Below are 23,320 nucleotides of genomic sequence, written 5' to 3' on the forward strand. Positions count from 1 at the left end.
CCATACCACCTCTGAAAAGTACCGGTCTACAACTACCATCCACTGTAATGATACCAAGTACAGGAGCGTATCTAATCGAGACTACCGTATTTTCCGCACTATAAGGCGCACCTAAAAACCACAAATTTTCTCAAAAGCTGACAGTGCGCCTTATAACCCGGTGCGCTTTATATATGGATAAATATTAAGATTCATTTTCATAAAGTTTAGGTCTCGCAACTACGGTAAACAGCCGCCATCTTTTTTCCCCGTAGAAGAAGCGCGCGGTGCATGCTGGGATATGTGACGTTTCATTTCCATTTGTGTGTTTATGTAAAGACCCCAAAATGGCTCCTATTAAGTGTGTTGTCTGTCTAATTATAAATAATGCAGACGAGGCGTGTTAACTGAGTTCTCAACGTTTACTCACAGCGTGCTAACTGCCAGCATACAACGCTTCTCAGGGCTACCGCGCATGCTCGTAACTATCGTTGCATGCTGGGTAGTGTAGTTGTTATATTTGCTAGCTCATAACAGCACATTGAGAGACACGCTTACGCGCTTAATTCAATACTCGCCGTCATTCCGGGTGGATTGACAAAAGACCTCCAGCCGCTAGATATTGGTGTCAACAGGGCATTCGAAGCTAGACTGCTAACTGCGTGGGAACAATGGATGACAGAAGGCGAACACACCTTCACTAAGACGAGGAGGCAGCGCCAGACGACGCCAACATCTGCCAGTGGATCGTAAATTTGCCCAACTTTTCACTTCGGACACCGAAGACGAAGGATTTACGAATGAAGAATAACTTCAGAAAGTGAGCGCTATGTTTATTTTGTGTGTTGTGACATTAACGTTCGAGCAACATTATGTTGCTATTGCTCTGCACTATTTTGAATTTTACTATGTTTGTGATTGCACATTTGCGTACATTTTGGGAGTGAACAGAGTTGTTAGAACGCTGGTTTTTAATATATTATTAAAGTTTGACTGACCTATCTGACTGTTTTTTTGACATTCCCTTTAGCGCAGCGTAGGCGCGGCTTATAGTCCGGGGCGGCTTATTGGTGGACAAAGTTATGAAATATGCCATTCATTGAAGGTGCGGCTAATAATCCGGTGCGCCTTATAGTGCGGAAAATACGGTACTATGATTACGTCAATATTTTTTGGCATCATAACATCTTATTTTGTTTTTTTTCAATTTATATTATTTTTTATAAACTCAGGAAATATGTCCCTGGACACATGAGGACTTTGAATATACCGTATTTTCCGCACCATAAGCCGCCCTGGGTTATAAGCCGCGCCTTCAATGAACGGCATATTTCAAAACTTTGTCCACCTATAAGCCGCCCCGTGTTAAAAGCCGCATCTAACTGCTCTAAAGGGAATGTCAAAAAAACAGTCAGATAGGTCAGTCAAACTTTAATAATATATTAAAAACCAGCGTTCTAACAACTCTGTTCACTCCCAAAATGTACGGTAATGTGCAAATGTGCAATCAATAAGCATCAATAACTTAATGTTGCTCGAACGTTAATGTCACAACACACAAAATAAACATAACGCTCACTTTCTGAAGTTATTCTTCATTCATAAATCCCTCGAATTCTTCTCCTTCGGTGTCCGAATTAAAAAGTTGGGCGAATACGGGATCCAAAATGGCCGGCTCCGTCTCGTCGCAGTTCTGTGAATCCTGCCTTCCGGAAAGCTCGGACCACAGTTGTGACCGAAATATCCGCCCAGGCATTTACGATCCACTGGCAGATGTTGGCGTATGTCGTCCGGCGCTGTCTCCCTGTCTTAGTGAAGGTGTGTTCGCTTTCGGTCATCCATTGTTCCCACGCCGTTCGCAGTCGTGCTTTAAATGCCCTGTTGACACCAATATCGAGCGATTGGAGTTCTTTGGTTGAATATTGCCTTAAGTTTAAATTCTGCGTTATACGCGTGTCGCTTAGTAGGAGCCATTTTGTGGTCTTTACAGATGTAAACACACAAATGAAGTGAAACGCTATATCCGGGGGCTTCTTCTTCTATGGGGGCGGGTGGTTGCTTACAGTAGAAGAAGAAGCGCTTCCTCTTCTATGGGGGCGGGTGCTTACCTTGGCGGTTGCTTACCATAGAAGAAGAAGCGCTTCCTCTTCTACGGGGAAAAAAGATGGCGGCTGTTTACCGTAGTTGCGAGACCGAAACTTTATGAAAATAAATATTTATATTAATCCATATATAAGGCGCACCGGGTTATAAGCCGCACTGTCAGCTTTTGTGAAAATTTGTGGTTTTTAGGTGCGGCTTATAGTGCGGAAAATACGGTAACCAATGTATGATCCTGTAACGACTTGGTATCGGATTGATACCCACATTTGCGGTATCATCCAAAACGAATGTAAAGTATCAAACAACAGAATAATAAGTGATTATTAAATTTTAACAGAAGTGTAGATAGAACCTGTTAAAAGACAAAGTAAGCAGATATTAACAGTAAATGAACAAGTAGATTAATAATTAATTTTCTACCCCTTGTCCTTAATAATGTTGACCAAATAGTAGAATGAGAAATGACACAATGTATTACTGCATATGTCAGCAGCTAAATTGGGAGCCTTTATTTGTTTACTTACTACTAAAAGACAAGTTGTCGTACATCAGTGGTTTTTAACCTTGTTGGAGGTACCGAACCCCACCAGTTTCATATGCGTATTCACCAAACCCTTCTTTAGTGAAAAATAAAAATTTTTTTTTTTTTCAAATTCAATTATATGTTGTTGGTAACACTTTAGTATGGGGAACATATTGTTGGTGTGGGTTCATAGTGTGGCGCATATTTGTAACAGTGTTAAAGTTGTTTATACGGCCACCCTCAGTGTGACCTCCATGGCTGTTGACCAAGTATGCGTTGCATTTACTTAAGTTTATGTATAAGCCGCAAATATTGTGTGACGAGGCCGGCACGCTGTTTGTTTGGAGGAACAGCGGACGTGAAGACAGGTTGTAGAGGACGCTAAAGGCAGTGCCTTTAAGGCACGCCCCCAATATTGTTGTCCGGGTGGAAATCGGGAGAAATTCGGGAGAATGGTTGTCCCGGGAGATTTACGGGAGGGGCACTGAAATTCGGGAGTCTCCCGGCAAAACCGGGAGGGTTGGCAAGTATGGGTTAGGGTCAGGGTTAGAGGGTTAGGGTTATAATAAGGCCATGCCGAATAAGGCATTAATAAGTACTTAATAATGACTAGTTAAGAGCCAATATGTTACTAATTTGCATGTTAATAAGCAACTAATTAATGGTGAATATGTTCCCCATACTAAAGTGTTACCATGTTTTTTTTAACTGGTGCATAAAATGAACCGTGCATGAACATCACCTTGTTCAAACAACAAAACCGACACAGTGCATAAACTCACAACAAATTACACACCTGCAAATCAGTCAGCTGTTGCCGTATCCGTAATACGCCGATCGGGAGAAGTTTGTATTTACAGGATGAGTCGGGTGTGTTTTGACCTCCGCCGAACCCCTGAGGCCTACTCACCGAACCCCTAGGGTTCGATCGAACCCAGGTTAAGAACCACTGTCTTATATGTTCACTATTTTATTTAAGGACAAACTTGCAATAAGAAACATATGTTTAATGTACCGTAAGATGTTTGGTTAAAATAAAGCCAATAATGCCATTTTTTGTGGTCCCCTTTATTTAGGAAAGTGCAGAAAAGTACCAAAAAGTATCTAAACAGTTTTGTTACCGGTACCAAAATATTGATATCGGGAGAACACTAGTGGGGACAGGTGTCAAACTCAAGGCCCGGGGGCCAGATCTTGCCCGCTACATCATTTTATCTGGCCTGCAAACACCTGAAAATGATATGCGTCAATAAAGTACTTCATATTTTCTCACTAAATGTAATTGATTTTTTTCATTTTGACAGCAAAAATATACATACTGCATGGAATTGCATACCTTTTAAAATGTAATAGTATCCATTATTGCAACAAATATTACAGTATATTATCATACTTTCCAAACTGTCAGGACTTGATCTTGGGAGTATGCTTTTCCGGGATGCAACGGAAAGTTGGCACGGGCGAGACGGGAATTAAGGTACATGATTTATTGAAACACTAGAACTACAAAAAAGGATCAAACCAAAGCGCGCACAGTGGCGGAAACTATGAACAATTAAACAAAACATAAACTGTGGCTTGATAAACAAAAACTTACTTGGCATGGAACCGGCATGAAAAAAGAGCAGCAAGGATCATAAGGGTGTGCAGAAGCATATATGGGGTGCGAGGTCGTCAGAAAGACAAACTGAAAAACACTGAACTTAAATACTATGGACATGATTAGTGAAAGCAGGTGCGTGACTCAAAACGTGAAACAGGTGCGTGACGTGACAGGTGAAAACTAATGGTTGCTATGGTGACCAGACAAGGGAGTGAAAAGACAGAAACTAAACAAAACATGACTTAAAACAAAACATGATAATACAAACATGACAGAGCCCCTCCCTTAAGGACAGATACCAGATGTCCAAGGAAAAAAAAAAACTTAACAAAAGTCATGGGAGGGCGGGAGGGGGACATGGCGGTGGGTCGCCAGACCACGTGTCCCCGTATCCACCGGGGCAGAGTTAGGTGGCGGCGGCGAGTGGAACGCCGCTGCAGCAGGCGAGGCGGGCGCCCAGGGAATGGCCACATTCGTGGCCGACTGGGAGGTGGGCGCACTTGGCGTGGCGGGCGACCAGGTAGCGGCCATATCCGTGGCCGACGAGGAGGCAGGCGCGTCGACAACTTGGCAGGCGTGGCAGCTCGGCATGGCAAGTCAGGCGGCAAAGCTCGGCGTGGCGCGTCCGGCGGCGAAGCTCGGCGTCGGTCTTGGTCTTGGTCTAGGCGTGGGTCTTGGTCTTGGTGTGGGTCTTGGCATGGCGGGTCTTGGTCTTGGCATGGCGGGTCTTGATCTTGGCATGGCGGGTCTTGATCTTGGCATGGCGGGTCTTGGTCTTGGCATGGCGGGTCTTGGTCTTGGCATGGCGGGTCTTGGTCTTGGCATGGCGGGTCTTGGTCTTGGCATGGCCGGTCTTGGTCTTGGCATGGCGGTTCTTGGTCTTGGCATGGCGGATCTTGGTCTTGGTCTTGGCATGGCGGATCTTGGTCTTGGTCTTGGCATGGCGGGTCTTGGTCTTGGCATGGCGGCACTTGGCGTCGTTGAGCTGCGACTGGCGGCACTTGGCGTCGTTGAGCTGCGACTGGCGGCACTTGGCGTCGTTGAGCTGCGACTGGCGGCACTTGGCGTCGTGGAGCTGCGACTGGCGGCACTTGGCGTCGTGGAGCTGCGACTGGCGGCACTTGGCGTCATGGAGCTGCGACTGGCGGCACTTGGCGTCGTGGAGCTGGTACCGGAGCTTGGCGTGGAGGGTTTTGGTCTTGGGCTTGGCGTGGAGGGTCTTGGTCTTGGGCTTGGCGTGGAGGGTCTTGGTCTTGGGCTTGGCGTGGAGGGTCTTGGACTTGGCGTGGAGGGTCTTGGTCTTGGCTAGGCAGTGCTTGGCGGCGTGGAGCTAGTACCGGAGCTTGGCATGATGCGGCTAGGCGTGGTGCGGGTGGTCGTGCTGGAGGCTGTGGCTTGACGGGTCGGTAGACTGGTGAGGGCGGTCGTGCTGGAGGCTGTGGCTTGACAGGTCGGTAGACTGGTGGTGGCGGCCCTGAGGGAGGCTGTGGCTTGACAGGTCGGTAGACTGGTGGTGGCGGCCGTGCTGGAGGCTGTGGCTTGGCATGGTGATGCCGAGCCACCCCACCAACACAGCTCCCGACCCCAGCCCCCCCCCTCAAGGGGCGGATACCAGACGCGCTCCCTGCGGTCTGGAACTCTCTGTAGGGGTGGGCGGAGGAGGGCAGAAACTTCCCCATTAAATTGTCCAAATTGTTTTGTTTTTTTATCCCCCACCTGGGGTTGTGTGGGCGGAAAAAAGAAAAAAATTGTGACGGGGGCGGGACTTGAGTCTTGGGGGGCGGGGCATGAGTCTTGGGGGGCGGGGCATGAAATATGGGACGTGGCTTGGACTGATTAGACCTGATCTCTAAAAACATGTTTTGATAATGATTTATCAAAGTCATGCCATTAGTGTCTTTTGTTGGAGGCGGGTGTTCAAAAGAAAAAGAGTTGAAAAAAAAATCCTGGGCTGTGATGTCATCCTGGGGAAGCCGGGCAGACTGCTGCTTGCTTCCGGGGCTTGTGGGAGCGGCGTGTCCTGCTGGCTCGCGGAAGTCTTTCCTGGCGTCCCTCGCCTTTGGCGGCGCTACCGTGGCTGAGGTGACGTACCGATCGGCACCAACTTGCCTCCATTCCCCCACATCATCCCCCTGCGCTCCCTGGGGGAAAAGCGCAGCGTCTCTGCCTCCATGGCGCGCAGCACCTCCCAAGAAGCCTCTTCCAAATTGTCCAAATCAGCCAACTTACGTGCGGAAAAGCGGGTCTGCTGACGACCTACTGTCACGACTGGGTCCGGGGTGTGTGCTTTTCCAGGATGCAACGGAAAGTTGGCACGGGCGAGACGGGAATTAAGGTACATGATTTATTGAAACACTAGAACTACAAAAAAGGATCAAACCAAAGCGCGCACAGTGGCGGAAACTATGAACAATTAAACAAAACATAAACTGTGGCTTGATAAACAAAAACTTATTTGGCATGGAACCGGCATGAAAAAAGAGCAGCAAGGATCATAAGGGTGTGCAGAAGCATATATGGGGTGCGAGGTCGTCAGAAAGACAAACTGAAAAACACTGAACTTAAATACTATGGACATGATTAGTGAAAGCAGGTGCGTGACTCAAAACGTGAAACAGGTGCGTGAAGTGAAAACTAATGGTTGCTATGGTGACCAGACAAGGGAGTGAAAAGACAGAAACTAAACAAAACATGACTTAAAACAAAATATGATAATACAGACATGACACAAACATGTTTTTGTCTAAATAAAAACAATTAACTTTACAGCAAACCACCCATCAAATAGATAAAAATAACAATACATTTTACGTTGTTGTTTACAGCATATTACTGTAAATTGAAAAAAACTACTGTTTTTTTGCGTTAAAATTCTGTTGACTGAGGTGCCATATTTTTACTGTAAAATCTTGTTTTTAACGGCAGATGATGCGGTCATTATTATTATATGGAAAGACGGTACATTTGTTTTTACGTGGAAAAACTGGCAGGTAAGTTGCCAGAATAAAAAAAACAAAACTTGTTCTGTTTTTCCAATAACAATATAATGTTGTAAAAACCAATGCAAATTTAACCCAAAAATTATGGCAACTAAGCTGCCAGCTTTTTCCGTAACACCCCCCCCCCGAAAAAAAAAAAACAACAAAAAAAACAGTGGGACTGTTTTTCCATTTACCGTAAAATGTTGTAAAAAAGGAAAAAAACACTATTTTACAGTAAAATTTTGGAAATGTAAAGTTTTTACTATAAAATCGACAGTCTACTTAAAACAATTGATGTAATTAATAATGAAATCCAGAGGCAAATTCATACATTATTCACTGTTACAAGCGACCCTCTGATGGCAACCATAACTGCCATGTGGCCCTCAATGAAAACCAGTTTGACATCCCTGTGTTATAGTGTCAGTATTCTAAGTGTACATAAACGTTGGTGGCTAAAAAGTGTTACTTTCTAGGGGTGTCAGGGTTTTTAAAAGGATGTTTATTAGGCTATCTTCACACTTACTAGCTGCGCGTTGACGTCAGCAGCCAAAGAAACAGTCAGTTTTGAAAAGGTTTTATTAGAATTTATAAACCAAATATATAGCAATAATTGGAGACATGCACCTGGGGATAGGTTGATTGGCAACACTAAATTGGCCCTAGTGTGTGAATGTGAGTGTGAATGTTGTTTGTCCATCTGTGTTGGCCCTGTGATGAGGTGGCGCCTTGTCCAGGGTGTACCCCGCCTTCCGCCCGATTGTAGCTGAGATAGGCTCCAGCGCCCCCCGCGACCCCAAAGTGAATAAGCGGTCGAAAATGGATGGATGGATGGATGGTTTCAATCGAGAATCATGTTTAATTGAGAATCAATTCTGAATCGAATCGTCATCCCAAGAATCGGAATCATATTGAAACGTTTGTTGTAAGCTCAAATGTCCCACAAGCAAAGATGATGACTGACTGCCCACATTTTTCTTGAAATCCAAATGCACCTAAATAACTGACAGACATCTCCTATTAGAACAATTATTATTCCTGTCGTTTATGTTATTTATTTTTTGCACTACATCAGATAATCTGAAATTTATCACAGATGCACTTACTTTTTGCTGTGTTTATTATTATTAAACCATAGGTTCTGTTTATTGTCATGTTATAATACTCACTTTTGCATTTTTCTTGTTAATAAAATATTTTATTACATTTTGGGGTATTCTTGTTTTTTAGCCCCGTTTTCCTGAGTATCATTATTGAGCTAAAAATGTAAGTAGTGTAGTGTATCGTTACAACCATTGTGTCAAGTAAAGGTCACGGATGAATGCACTCTTGTTTGAACGTTTGTTATTTCACTCCCAATGTCATTTCTTCTTGTCAAGTGAGTGACTCACATTTTGTTATTAGCGCTGGCTCTTACTGAGCTCTCGACACCCTTCCTCACTGTCCAAAGTCAGAAAGAGTTTTGATTATGAGTCTCACCCAGTGTACAATTCCTGCCAGTTGAGTATGTACGTCAAGACTAAATTAATAATTTATTACAATACAAATTAAAAAAACAGTCAAGTTGATAACACTAAAACTACCAATTGGTAAACAATAATATAGGTGAGGGTACAGCCACGACAGGCGTGGTCAGTGTCCTGGCTCCGCTCACTTCCACGGCGTCCTCCTGCACACAAATTAAATCGGAGGCAGGCCACGGGGATAAAATATTCTAAAAACACGGACTGACGTCACACTTACACGCAAGGCAGGGTTTCCCCTGCCCTGCTGTAGTTCCGCGTAGAAATATTTAGTACGCCCACTCTCCTCACCAGTCTCCGGTGGGACCTACGTGGCCGTACGCGTCCCGTCTCGCCCCGCCTCTTGGTCGCTCCCGGGAGTCACCGCAGGTCTCTGGGTCCCGACCGCTCCTGCCCACAGGACCACACAGCCAGCGCACAACGCACGAGCCCGCAAGCCCACAGCCAAAGGCAGTTGATCACCCCCACAGATCCACAATCCACGACACTTACTTCGGAGACAGAGTTTCCTCTGCCCCTGCGTGTTGTGGGCTTCTTGGGGTTCACTCCGGTAGCTTGTGGGGTCTGCTGCGTAGTCCTGGATTCCTTTCCAGCCTGCGGGCGTCCACCCGGACGCTCTTGGCAAAGCCTGTCGATACTCTCAGGTTCCTTCCCCCTCCTGTCGCTTCCCCCGATCCTTGCCTGTTCTCTCCTTTTAAATGTGCAGTCCTAATGCTCCACAGGTGCGTCTGATTTCAGGTGCCGTTCGATTGGGCACTTTGGTTGTCAGGGACAACAAGCTAAAAGGGGCAACGTCTTAAAATGCCAGCAAAGTCCACAAGGAATAAAAACATGCAATTAAAAAGACAATCAAATTCCAAAGTGTAAAAACATGCAATTAAAATCCACAGCAATAAAAACACAAAGACATGCATGGCAATGAAACATAAAAAAATGAAATCTCCTACTTGTGTCCCATCACATCTTTACTGTTTTTTGTGTTTACTTAAGGTTCACCTCAAGAACTGCTTATCTTGCTTTTTTAGTACAAGCTCACACTTATTTTTTTCATTTTGACATAGTGTTTTATCACATTGGGAATATGACATATTTCAGCCGAGTAGTTGTGTTTATCAGTATCAGCACCTCAGAATCAGAATCAGCACCTCCAAGTCCGAGTCCATGGTTCTCGCCCGGAAAAGGGTGGAGTGCCATCTCCGGGTTGGGGAGGAGATCTTGCCCCAAGTGGAGGAGTTCAAGTACCTCGGAGTCTTGTTCACGAGTGAGGGAAGAGTGGATGGTGAGATCGACAGGCGGATCGGTGCGGCGTCTTCAGTAATGCGGACGCTGTATCGATCCGTTGTGGTGAAGAAGGAGCTGAGCCGGAAGGCAAAGCTCTCAATTTACCGGTCGATCTACGTTCCCATCCTCACCTATGGTCATGAGCTTTGGGTTATGACCGAAAGGACAAGATCACGGGTACAAGCGGCCGAAATGAGTTTCCTCCGCCGGGTGGCGGGGCTCTCCCTTAGAGATAGGGTGAGAAGCTCTGTCATCCGGGGGGAGCTCAAAGTAAAGCCGCTGCTCCTCCGCATCGAGAGGAGCCAGATGAGGTGGTTCGGTCATCTGGTCAGGATGCCACCTGAGCGCCTCCCTAAGGAGGTGTTTAGGGCATGTCCGACCGGTAGGAGGCCACGGGGAAGACCCAGGACACGTTGGGAAGACTATGTCTCCCGGCTGGCCTGGGAACGCCTCGGGATCCCCCGGGAGGAGCTGGACGAAGTGGCTGGGGAGAGGGAAGTCTGGGCTTCCCTGCTTAGGCTGCTGCCCCCGCGACCCGACCTCGGATAAGCGGAAGAAGATGGATGGATGGATAGTTGTGTTTATTTACTCTTCTTCCACTCAACAACGGCTTTGATTGGTTAATTTTTTTTTCTTCCACCAATGGGAAAGCAACGTCATGTTTCATTGCCTGCAGATACTTTTGGATTCAATGCAGATCCATTTTCTTCCGTTGAGCGCCAAGTGCAAGAATTCAATCTTGGTGAATATTGATCATAGGTCAGGTTTCACTTGGCTAATTTACACCTTCCAAAACTCATATGAAGTGGCCGAGTCATCATGCTTAAACTCAAAGTTAAGTTAAAGTACCAATGATTGTCACACACACACAGTAGGTGTGGTGAAATTTGTCATCTGCATTTGACCCATCCCCTTGTTCACCCCCTGGGAGGTGAGGGGAGCAGTGGGCGGCAGCGGTGCCGCGCCCGGGAACCATTTTTGGTGATTTAACCCCCAATTCCAACCCTTGATGCTGAGTGCCAAGCAGGGAGGTAATGGGCCCATTTTTATAGTCTTTGGTATGACTCGGCCGGGGTTCGAACTCACATCCTACCGATCTCAGGGCGGACACTCTAACCACTAGGCCGCTGAAACCAAGCCTAATGTACAATGTCATCAATGCTCGAAAGTCAAAGCTATTTTTTGTGATGTATTCTAGGAGACGGCCTTGACAACAGCTTAGCGTCACCGGGCACAGGTGATGAAGATGACCAGGACAAGAAGAGGCAGAAAAAAAGAGGCATCTTCCCCAAAGTGGCTACAAACATAATGAGGGCATGGCTATTTCAGCACCTTACGGTAAGAGAACCCACCTGAATTTGGTCTGACCGAGTCTACCTGAAAACTCTTGTTAGAAGTAATCACCCTTGGACCAGGAGGAAGCATAGCCGACGTTTGCAGAACTATACTATGTTGAATAACTCAATTGAACACTCAAAGTGTTGAGGTGAAAGGCTCAAAGTTGTAGGTCAATTTAAATGAAACAACAATAACCTATTGTTAGTCTTTCAGTGCCGTAAATAAAGTTAACAGAAATATTGAATGGATGATTATATTTCATTGATTTAGAAGGAAATCCACGGGAGGCACAATAGTCTGCTTAATTAAACTTAGTCAAGTATGAATGTAATGTTTATCTACAAGAATTTAAACAACGCATTCAAAATAGTTCACTGCATTGCACAAAGTTTCTTTTTGAATAATAAATCTATTAATCCATTCAGTCTACGCTATTGACATTGACTTTATTTTACTTGATAGTTTCAAAGTACGAGTAACCCAGCAGGCACAAGGCTATAAAACAACATTTGGAACTTGTTGAATTAGGTCCTGACATTTGAGCAACTCAAACCTAACGTTGGAACAACATGCTTTTTGACGACGTTTATTCAATATCAGGTTGTAACTCCTCTCTGAGCTGCCACCTTAACGTGGTAGAGGAGTTTGCATGTCCCAATGATCCTAGGAGCTATGTTGTCCGGGGGCTTCTATGCCCCCTGGTAGGGTCTCCCAAGGCAAACTGGTCCTAGGTGAGGGATCAGACAAAGAGCAGCTCGAAGACCTCTATGAAGAACACAAACAAGGAACCCAGATTTCCCTCGCCCGGACGCGGGTCACCGGGGCCCCCCTCTGGAGCCAGGCCCGGAGGTGGGTCACGATGGCGAGCGCCTGGTGGCCGGGCCTGTCCCCATGGGGCCCGGCCGGGCACAGCCCGAAGAGGCAACGTGGGTCTCCCCTCCAATGGGCTCACCACCCATAGCAGGGGCCATAGAGGTCGGGTGCAGTGTGAGCTGGGCGGAAGCCGAAGGCAGGGCACTTGGCGGTCCGATCCTCGGCTACATAAGCTAGCTCTTGGGACGTGGAACGTCACCTCGCTGGGAGGGAAGGAGCCTGAGCTAGTGGGTGAGGTGGAGAAGTTCCGGCTAGATATAGTCGGACTCACTTCGACGCACAGCAAGGGCTCTGGAACCAGTTCTCTTGAGAGGGGCTGGACTCTCTTCCACTCTGGCGTTGCCGGCAGTGAGAGGCGACGGGCTGGGGTGGCAATTCTTGTTTCCCCCCGGCTCAAAGCCTGCACGTTGGAGTTCAACCCGGTGGACGAGAGGGTAGCTTCCCTCCGCCTTCGGGTGGGGGGACGGGTCCTGACTGTTGTTTGCGCTTGCGCGCCAAACGGCAGCTCAGTTTACCCACCCTTTTTGGATTCACTCGAGGGAGTACTGGAGAGTGCTCCCCCGGGTGATTCCCTCATTCTACTGGGGGACTTCAACACTCATGTTAGCAACGACAGTGAAACCTGGAGAGGCGTGATTGGGAAGAATGGCCGCCCGGATCTGAATCCGAGTGGTGTTTTGTTATTGGACTTTTGTGCTCGTCACAGATTGTCAATGACAAACACCATGTTCAAACATAAGTGTGTCCATATGTGCAATTGGCACCAGGACACCCTAGGCCGCAGTTCCATGATCGACTTTGTAGTTGTGTCATCGGATTTGCGGTCTCATGTTTTGGACACTCGGGTGAAGAGAGGGGCGGAGCTTTCTACCAATCACCACCTGGTGGTGAGTTGGCTGCGATGGTGGGGGAGGATGCCGGACAGACCTGGCAGGCCCAAACGCATTGTGAGGGTTTGCTGGGAACGCCTGGCAGAGTCTCCTGTCAGAGAGAGTTTCAATTCCCACCTCCGGAAGAACTTTGAACATGTCACGAGGGAGGCACTAGACATTGAGTCCGAGTGGACGATGTTCCGTGCCTCTATTGTCGAGGCGGCCGATTGGAGCTGTGGCCGCAAGGTGGTTGGTGCCTGTCGTGGCGGTAATCCTAGAACCCGCTGGTGGACCAGCGGTAAGGGATGCCGTCAAGCTGAAGAAAGAGTCCTATCGGGCTTTTTTGGCTCATAGGACTCCGGAGGCAGCAGACAGGTACCGACAGGCCAAGCGATGTGCGGCTTCGGCGGTCGCGGACGCAAAAACTCGGACATGGGAGGAGTTCGGGGAAGCCATGGAAAATGACTTCCGGACGGCTTCGAAGCGATTCTGGACCACCATCCGCCGCCTCAGGAAGGGGAAGCAGTGCAATGTCAACACCGTGTATGGTGAGGATGGTGTTCTGCTGACCTCGACTGCGGATGTTGTGGATCGGTGGAGGGAATACTTCGAAGACCTCCTCAATCCTACCAGCACGTCTTCCTATGACAAAGCAGGGCCTGGGGAATCTGGGGTGGGCTCTCCTATTTCTGGGGCTGAGGTTGCCGAGGTAGTTAAAAAGCTCCTCGGTGGCAAGGCCCCGGGGGTGGATGAGATCCGCCCGGAGTTCCTTAAGGCTCTGGATGTTGTGGGGCTGTCTTGGTTGACAAGACTCTGCAACATCGCGTGGACATCGGGGGCGGTACCTCTGGATTGGCAGACCGGGGTGGTGGTTCCTCTCTTTAAGAAGGGGAACCGGAGGGTGTGTTCCAACTATCGTGGGATCACACTCCTCAGCCTTCCCGGTAAGGTCTATTCAGGTGTACTGGAGAGGAGGCTACACCGGATAGTCGAACCTCGGATTCAGGAGGAACAGTGTGGTTTTCGTCCTGGTCGTGGAACTGTGGACCAGCTCTATACTCTCGGCAGGGTCCTTGAGGGTGCATGGGAGTTTGCCCAACCAGTCTACATGTGCTTTGTGGACTTGGAGAAGGCATTCGACCATGTACCCCGGGAAGTCCTGTGGGGAGTGCTCAGAGAGTATGGGGTAACGGACTGTCTTATTGTGGCGGTTCGCTCCCTGTATAATCAGTGTCAGAGCTTGGTCCGCATTGCCGGCAGTAAGTCGGACCCGTTTCCAGTGAGGGTTGGACTCCGCCAGGGCTGCCCTTTGTCACCGATTCTGTTCATAACCTTTATGGACAGAATTTCTAGGCGCAGTCAAGGCGTTGAGGGTATCTGGTTTGGTGGCTGCAGGATTAGGTCTCTGCTTTTTGCAGATGATGTGGTCCTGATGGCTTCATCTGGCCAAGATCTTCAGCTCTCACTGGATCGGTTCGCAGCCGAGTGTGAAGCGACTGGGATGGGAATCAGCACCTCCAAATCCGAGTCCATGGTTCTCGCCCGGAAAAGGGTGGAGTGCCATCTCCGGGTTGGGGAGGAGATCTTGCCCCAAGTGGAAGAGTTCAAGTACCTCGGAGTCTTGTTCACGAGTGAGGGAAGAGTGGATCGTGAGATCGACAGGCGGATCGGTGCGGCGTCTTCAGTAATGCGGACACTGTATCGATCCGTTGTGGTGAAGAAGGAGCTGAGCCAGAAGGCAAAGCTCTCGATTTACTGGTCGATCTACGTTCCCATCCTCACCTATGGTCATGAGCTTTGGGTCATGACCGAAAGGACAAGATCACGGGTACAAGCGGCCGAAATGAGTTTCCTCCGCCGAGTGGCGGGTCTCTCCCTTAGAGATAGGGTGAGAGGGTCTGTCATCCGGGGGGAGCTCAAAGTAAAGCCGCTGCTCCTCCACATCGAGAGGAGCCAGATGAGGTGGTTCGGGCATCTGGTCAGGATGCCACCCGAACGCCTCCCTCGGGAGGTGTTTCGGGCACGTCCGACCGGTAGGAGGCCACGGGGAAGACCCAGGACACGTTGGGAAGTCTATGTCTCCCGGCTGGCCTGGAAACGCCTCGGGATCCCCCGGGAGGAGCTGGACGAAGTGGCTGGGGAGAGGGAAGTCTGGGCTTCCCTGCTTAAGCTGCTGCCCCCGCGACCCGACCTCGGATAAGCGGAAGAAGATGGATGGATGGATGGGTTGTAACGTTGATTTGACAATTTTTTTGATTTTTTTAATTTTTTAATTTATTTATTTATTTTTTTAAATGATTTTAAACAACATTAAAAAAAACACAAGATACACTTACCATTAGTGCATCAACCCAAGAAAACCCTCCCTCCCCCATCATCCACACTCATCCACACTCATTTACACAAAAGGGGGTGTCTCTTTCTGTTATTAAAACTTCTGGTTCCTACAATATAGAATAATACAGTCTGCAAGGGATACAGTCTTTAAAGCACACATGATTGTGTGTGCTGCTGGTCCACTAACATTTTCATTAATTACTATTTTTTATGTAATTGTTTTTATATTGTTTTACTTTCTTTTCTATCCAAGAAAAAGTATTTTTAATGTATTTATTTTTTAAATTTATTTTTTTAAATTTATTTATCTTTATTCCACTTAAAAAAACAAATAAATAAATAAAACAAAACAAAACAAAACAAAACAAACAAAGGACCTTATCTTCACCAGACCGGGTTGTCAATGAAATCAGATTGTTCAAAAGGGTTCTTAAATTCAGGTCCAGTGATTTGACCGTTGAAATTTGGTAATTTTCCAACAAATATTCTGCAACACAAAAACGTTGACAACATGCCATTGTCAACATGCTTTTTAACAATGTTTATTCAATGTCAGGTTGTGACGTTGATTTGACCATCAAAAGTTGGCCATTTTCCAACCAATATTCTACAACACAAATACAACATTGAAATAACATGCTTTGTAACAATGTTTAATTAATGTCAGGTTGTGACGTAGATTTGACCATTGAAATTTGGTAATTTTTCAACCAATATTCTACAACACCAATACAATTTTGAAACAACATGCTTTTTGACAATGTCTATTCAATGTCAGGTTGTGACGTTGAATTGACCATTGAAATTTGGTTATTTTCCAACCAATATTCTACAACACAAATACAACGTTGAAACAACATGCTTTTTAACAATGTTTAATCAATATCAGGTTGTGAAGTAGATTTGACCATTGAAATTTGGTTATTTTCCAACCAATATTCTACAACACAAATACAATGTTGAAACAACATGCTTTTTAACAATGTTTAATCAATATCAGGTTGTGACGTTGATTTGACCATCGAAATGTGGTCGTTTTCCAACCAATATTCTACAACACAAACACAATGTTGAAACAACATGCTTTGTAACAATGTTTATTCAATGTCAGGTTGTGACGTTGATTTAACCATCAAAATGTTGTCATTTTCCAACTAATATTCTACAACACAAATACAATGTTGAAACAACATGTTTTTTTTAACAATGTTTATTCAATGTCAGGTTGTGACATTGAATTGACCATTGAAATTTGGTCATTGTCCAACCAATAACGTGAATCTAACGTTTGACATCAACATTGTTGTTTCAAAGTCAGTTTTAAAAGACATGTATGTTTAATCAATGTTGTATCAATGTTTTGGGCCTGCTGGGAAAAGCATTGTACAAACATGTTGCAGCATCCAATTCCAAATGAGCTAATATTTGCAAAAAAATAACAAAGTTTTCCAGTTTGAACGTTAAGTATCTTGTCTTTGGAGTCTATACAATTGAATATAGGTTGAAAAGGATTTGCATATCATTGTATTCTGTTTTTATTTACGATTTACACAACGTGCCAACTTCACTGGTTTTGGGTTTTGTAGACACTAGGATCAGTCAGTGATTTTACTTAGCTTAACAAGCTGAAATGATCAAAATCACCCCCTAGTGTTCAGGAGACACACAGTATTTTTCTAAGATTGGAGTTAGAGATGTAAAGCATGGGAAGTGTACTTTACATAGAAGTGTGACAAATGGAGACCCCAAACTATTAAAGCGTTATTTCAACTGTTTTAGTGCATGAAAATGTTGTCAGTGGCATGATTGACAGACTGTTTACATAATGTGGCTAATGCTGCTAGTGCAGGCCAGGGCAACTATTTTGACTTGGTGGGCCAAATTTAAAGAAAAAAATGTGTCTGGGGGCCGGTATATCTATTTTTAGGAACACTAATACAAAACCTCACAATAATGTCTGATTGCATGCTGAAAACGTTATGACAAACCACCTTAAAAAACGGAATGGAATTTTCATTTTTTTTACTGAATGAGACACCCAGAATGTACGTTTGTATATGAAAATAAAGAATGTGGGGTTTACAAAATTTTAATAATGATAAAACACTGAATATTGACAACATATGAACGTCACACCCCCTCTCGATCGGCATATTTTACAATTATGCGAAACACAACAAAAATGCAGTACCTCGGGGGCAGTACCTCTGGATTGGCAGACCGGGGTGGTGGTTCCTCTCTTTAAAAAGGGGAACCGGAGGGTGTGTTCTAACTATCGTGGGATCACACTCCTCAGCCTTCCCGGTAAGGTCTATTCAGGTGTACTGGAGAGGAGGCTACGCCGGATAGTCCAACCTCGGATTCAGGAGGAACAGTGTGGTTTTCGTCCTGGTCGTGGAACTGTGGACCAGCTCTATACTCTCGGCAGGGTCCTTGAGGGTGCATGGGAGTTTGCCCAACCAGTCTACATGTGCTTTGTGGACTTGGAGAAGGCATTCGACCGTGTCCCTCGGGAAGTCCTGTGGGGAGTGCTCAGAGAGTATGGGGTTTCGGACTGTCTGATTGTGGCGGTCCGCTCCCTGTATGATCAGTGTCAGAGCTTGGTTCGCATTGCCGGCAGTAAGTCGGACACGTTTCCGGTGAGGGTTGGACTCCGCCAAGGCTGCCCTTTGTCACCGATTCTGTTCATAACTTTTATGGACAGAATTTCTAGGCGCAGTCAAGGCGTTGAGGGGATCCGGTTTGGTGGCTGCAGGATTAGGTCTCTGCTTTTTGCAGATGATTTGGTCCTGATGGCTTCATCTGGCCAGGATCTTCAGCTCTCACTGGATCGGTTCGCAGCTGAGTGTGAAGCGACTGGGATGAGAATCAGCACCTCCAAGTCCGAGTCCATGGTTCTCGCCCGGAAAAGGGTGGAGTGCCATCTCCGGGTTGGGGAGGAGATCTTGCCCCAAGTGGAGGAGTTCAAGTACCTCGGAGTCTTGTTCACGAGTGAGGGAAGAGTGGATCGTGAGATCGACAGGCGGATCGGTGCGGCGTCTTCAGTAATGCGGACGCTGTATCGATCCGTTGTGGTGAAGAAGGAGCTGAGCCGGAAGGCAAAGCTCTCAATTTACCGGTCGATCTACGTTCCCATCCTCACCTATGGTCATGAGCTTTGGGTTATGACCGAAAGGACAAGATCACGGGTACAAGTGGCCGAAATGAGTTTCCTCCGCCGGGTGGCGGGGCTCTCCCTTAGAGATAGGGTGAGAAGCTCTGTCATCCGGGGGGAGCTCAAAGTAAAGCCGCTGCTCCTCCGCATCGAGAGGAGCCAGATGAGGTGGTTCGGGCATCTGGTCAGGATGCCACCCGAGCGCCTCCCTAAGGAGGTGTTTAGGGCATGTCCGACCGGTAGGAGGCCACGAGGAAGACCCAGGACACGTTGGGAAGACTATGTCTCCCGGCTGGCCTGGGAACGCCTCGGGATCCCCCGGGAGGAGCTGGACGAAGTGGCTGGGGAGAGGGAAGTCTGGGCTTCCCTGCTTAGGCTGCTGCCCCCGCGACCCGACCTCGGATAAGCGGAAGAAGATGGATGGATGGATGGACAACAAAAATGCAACAAACACAGCAACATATGAATGTGAATGGTAAAAAATAAACCCACCTACAATCTGATACATCTGATATTTCACTAAGCTTTAGAACTTTGTTGTAAACATCTCCTTCCGCACCCGCATTTCAGGCTGGCCGCTCTGGAAACACTCTGTGGAAACGCTCCCCACCCACACTGCTTGGTGCATCGTCTGAGCTGCTAGATTACCATAGTAACTAATTAGATTACCATAGTAACTAGTATATCATTCAAAAGCACAGATTCCAACCATTGAAATACTTTGTATAGTTCAAGACTTACGGTCATTTAAATACATCACTGCACATCATAATGGCAGCTACGTTTTCCATCTTAAAGATCTAAAAAAAATGTTTGGGAATGTCCGACAAGCCAGATTGAAAAGCTTAACTGGCCACATGTGGTCCCCAGGCCTTAATTTGCCCAGGTGTGCGCAAGTGCCATCGTCCGCACAAAATGTTACAATTCCGGTTGACTTGTTACATTCAGTTAGTGGTGGGATCCCACAAGCAGAGTGGAGGCAGGAGTGCAGTTAAACAGTCTTTAATAAATAGTTCAGATGGGAAAAGAACACAAAACAATGGCGCAGCAAGAAGAAAAAACTAGGAAGCGTTAGAAAATACAACACTTGGCGTAGGAAGGCTGGGTAGTGACACCGAAAAACAAAGTAGCAAAGAAAAAAAACACAAAACACCAAAAGATCCGTTTTGACAGTTTTTAAAAGTACTGTAAATAACAGAAGTGTTTATCATACATCACACGTCTACTCGCTAAAACAAGGATGTCAAACTGGTTTTCATTGAGTGCCACATGGCAGTTATGGCTGCCATCAGAGGGCCGCTTGTCACAGTGAATAATGTATGACTTTGCTTCTGGATTTCATTATTATCTATATAAATTGTTTTAAGTAGACTGTCGATTTTACAGTAAAAACTTTATATTTACAACATTTTACTGTAAAAACTGTTGTTGTTTTTTATTATTATTTTTTTTTTTTACAACATTTTACATTAAATATTAAAACAGTACCACTGTTTTGTTTTTTTACGGAAAAAGCTGTCAGCTTGGTTGCCAGAATTTTACTGTTAAATATACATTGGTTTTTTTTACAATATTATATTGTTAATGGAAAAACAGTACAAGTTCTGTATGTATAGATGTATATATATGTATATATGTTATATGTGTATATATATATATATATATATATATATATATATATATATATATATATGCTGTAAAGAACAACGTAAATGTATTGTCATTTGTATTAATTTGATGGGTAGTTTGCTGTAAAGTTGAGTATTTTTATTTAGACAAAAACATGTTTGGAAAGTATGATAACATACTGTAATATTTGTTGCAATATTGGATACTACTAAAGTTTAAAAGGCATGCAATTTCAAACAGTACATATATTTTTTCAGTCAAAATGAAAGAAATTAATGACATTTAGTGAGAAAATATTAAGTACTTTATTGACACATATAATTTCCAGGTGTTTGCGGGCCAGATAAAATGATGATCTGGCCCCCGGGCCCTCGAGTTTGACACCCGTGCGCTAAACAAATGCAGTCCGGCCTTTGGCTTGCAATAGTGCCAAGAAGAATCCTTGAAAACCCTTTTTTGTCGTTAAAGTCTCCTATTTGAGAAGACTTGGCCTTCCTGGTGAAATACGTAAACAAAGACAAGTGGATAAGATGAAAGCTTGCACAGAACATGAATACAAACCAAAACTATTAATACTGTACTTTCAAATTCTTATTATTACACCTGTCTGCATTATTGCACTTAACTATAAGGAAACCTTGTCAATTCTTATGTTTAATTTCAAATAGTCATTTCATCCTTATTTTTATTATTGGGGAATTCCATTTATTGGAGAATTACCTGCCAGAAGTTAGCAGGTTTTCGCGTTTCATTTAAAAGTCATTACACAAAAGCTAATCATGTTGCTAAACTGCAACATGTACAAACAGCTGAGAAACAATAATCAAAATAAGTTTGGTGCCAGTATGCTGGTTTTTTTTTTCCAATAAAATACTGGAAAGGATGGAAATGTAGTTTCTCTCTTTTATCCGATTATTAATCGATTAATCGAAGTAATAATCAACAGATTAATCGATTATCAAATTAATCGTTAGTTGCAGCCCTAATATATACATGTATATATATATATATATATGTCAACGCAGTTGTGGACAAAGGGGTGTACCTCGCCCCATCCTTTCTTGTGAAAGACTGAGCATTTTTTGGGAAGCTGTTTTTATACCCAATCATGGCACCCACCTGTTCCAAATTAGCCTTCACACCTGTGGGATGTTCAAAATAAGTGTTTGATGAGCATTCCTCAACTTTATCAGTATTTGTTGCCACCTTTCCCAAATTCTTTGTCACGTGTTGCTGGCATCAAATTATAAAGTTAATGATTATTTGCAAAAAAAAAAAAAGTTTATCAGTTTGAACATCAAATATGTTGTCTTTGTAGCATATTCAACTGAATATGGGTTGAAAATTATTTGCAAATCATTGTATTCCGTTTATATTTACATCTAACACAATTTCCCAACTCATATGGAACCGGGGTTTGTATATATATATATATATATATTTATATTCTGATATATATGTGTGTGTGTGTGTGTGTGTGTGTATATACAGTATATAGTACAGGCCAAAAGTTTGGCCACACCTTCTCATTTCAATGCGTTTTCTTTATTTTCATGACTATTTACATTGTAGATTGTCACTGAAGGCATCAAAACTATGACACCTGTGAAGTGAAAACCCTTTCAGGTTGAAAGGTTTGTAAGGTTTGAAACGTATTGGAGCTCATCGCGAGAATGCCAAGAGTGTGCAAAACAGTAATCAGAGCAAAGGGTGGCTATTTTGAAGGAACTAGAATATAAAACATGTTTTCAGTTATTGAAATAGTCATGAAAATAAAGAAAACACATTTAATTTTTACATTTTTTATTGGGGAATTCCATTTATTGGAGTATTACCTGTCAACAGTTAGCAGGTTTTCACGTTTCATTTAAAAGTCATTACACAAAAACTAGACAGTTGTGTAGTCAAAATGAAGGAAGCGTGAGCGTAAAAGCATGATGGTGGCGTGCCGTAACAGCCTGCTATGAAAGGGTTAATAGAGATAACAACATGAGAAACAGCAGAGGGTGTAGAAGGCGGGGTGAAAGTGCCACTCCTGGTGCTTTGGCTTTTGTCCCAGGTCTCAAAGATACTGCTGCTGCTTTCTTCCTTCACTTTCTTCACACTTTCAGATGTGTTATAAGCGCTAAGTTGTTTAGTTGATAAAAGGCCCACACAGGTCCTGTACTCGGTAATCCCCTCACTTCCAAAGCCCACCGTTAGATTTTCCAAATGGAAAAAAAGGAGGATAATTGAATTATCCCCTCTGTGTTCCCCATCCTCTTTCAGGCCTAATTTGTTCAGCACAAGTGACGGCCATGGCAGGATGTGCCAATGAAAAGTCTGCAAGGAGACTTGGGCTCCTGAAAGGCCGATTGCAACACCCAAGCGATCAAGCATTCATCAGCGGTTGAGCTTTGAAAGGAGCTGGATTATGTTTTGTCAGACTTTGCCGTGTGGGGGCCTGTGGTTGGAAGGCCGTTGGGGCTCGGGGGGGTGCTCAGGGCTCCTCTGTCGCAGCCTCTTGCTTTGTCGCCCAGCCTTGAAAGATCCCCTTCTGAGGAAGCGACAGAGAACGCAGCTGTAAAGCTTTCAATTCTTTATATTCTTCATCATCGTCTCGTTAGCGCCGCCATAACTGCAGCTTGTACGCAACCTCCATGGCAAATGTTGGATTTAGGCGTCGCACCCTGGATTGGATTGACGGCGTTTTTTTCGCAACATTTGTTTGTCTATCCAATTTGCATTATAGCCACCTTCAAATACTAATAAATAGACTGTATAATATAGGGGTTCCCAAACCTTTTGGCTCGGGAGCCGAATTGGGTTAAAAAGATGTGGCCGGGGGCCGGGCTGTGTATATATATATATATATATATACACACATACTGTATATATATACACATATATATATATATATATATATATATATATATATATGTATATATATGTGTGTGAATGTGAGTGTGAATGTTGTCTGTCTATATGTGTTGGCCCTGTGATGAGGTGGCAACTTGTCCAGGGTGTACCCCGCCTTCTGCCCGAATGTAGCTGAGATAGGCTCTAGCACCCCCCGCGACCCCAAAAGGGACAAACGGTAGAAAACGGATGGATGGATATATATAAATATATATATATATATGTA

The 23,320-nt window shown here is 44.9% G+C and overlaps 1 protein-coding gene across 2 annotated transcripts in view; it reads left to right on the forward strand.

Moving 5' to 3' along the window:
* Positions 1-23,320, forward strand: part of meis2b (Meis homeobox 2b) — a 113,817-nt gene that overhangs the window by 60,931 nt on the left and 29,566 nt on the right. For both annotated transcript variants that reach the window (XM_061929181.2, XM_061929182.2), the window contains exon 8: positions 11,192-11,331. In XM_061929181.2, the coding sequence (XP_061785165.1) occupies positions 11,192-11,331 (140 nt within the window). The remainder of the gene's footprint in view (positions 1-11,191; positions 11,332-23,320) is intronic.

This window comes from Nerophis lumbriciformis, linkage group LG34, assembly GCF_033978685.3.
Source record: "Nerophis lumbriciformis linkage group LG34, RoL_Nlum_v2.1, whole genome shotgun sequence".
NCBI classification, from domain to species: domain Eukaryota; kingdom Metazoa; phylum Chordata; class Actinopteri; order Syngnathiformes; family Syngnathidae; genus Nerophis; species Nerophis lumbriciformis.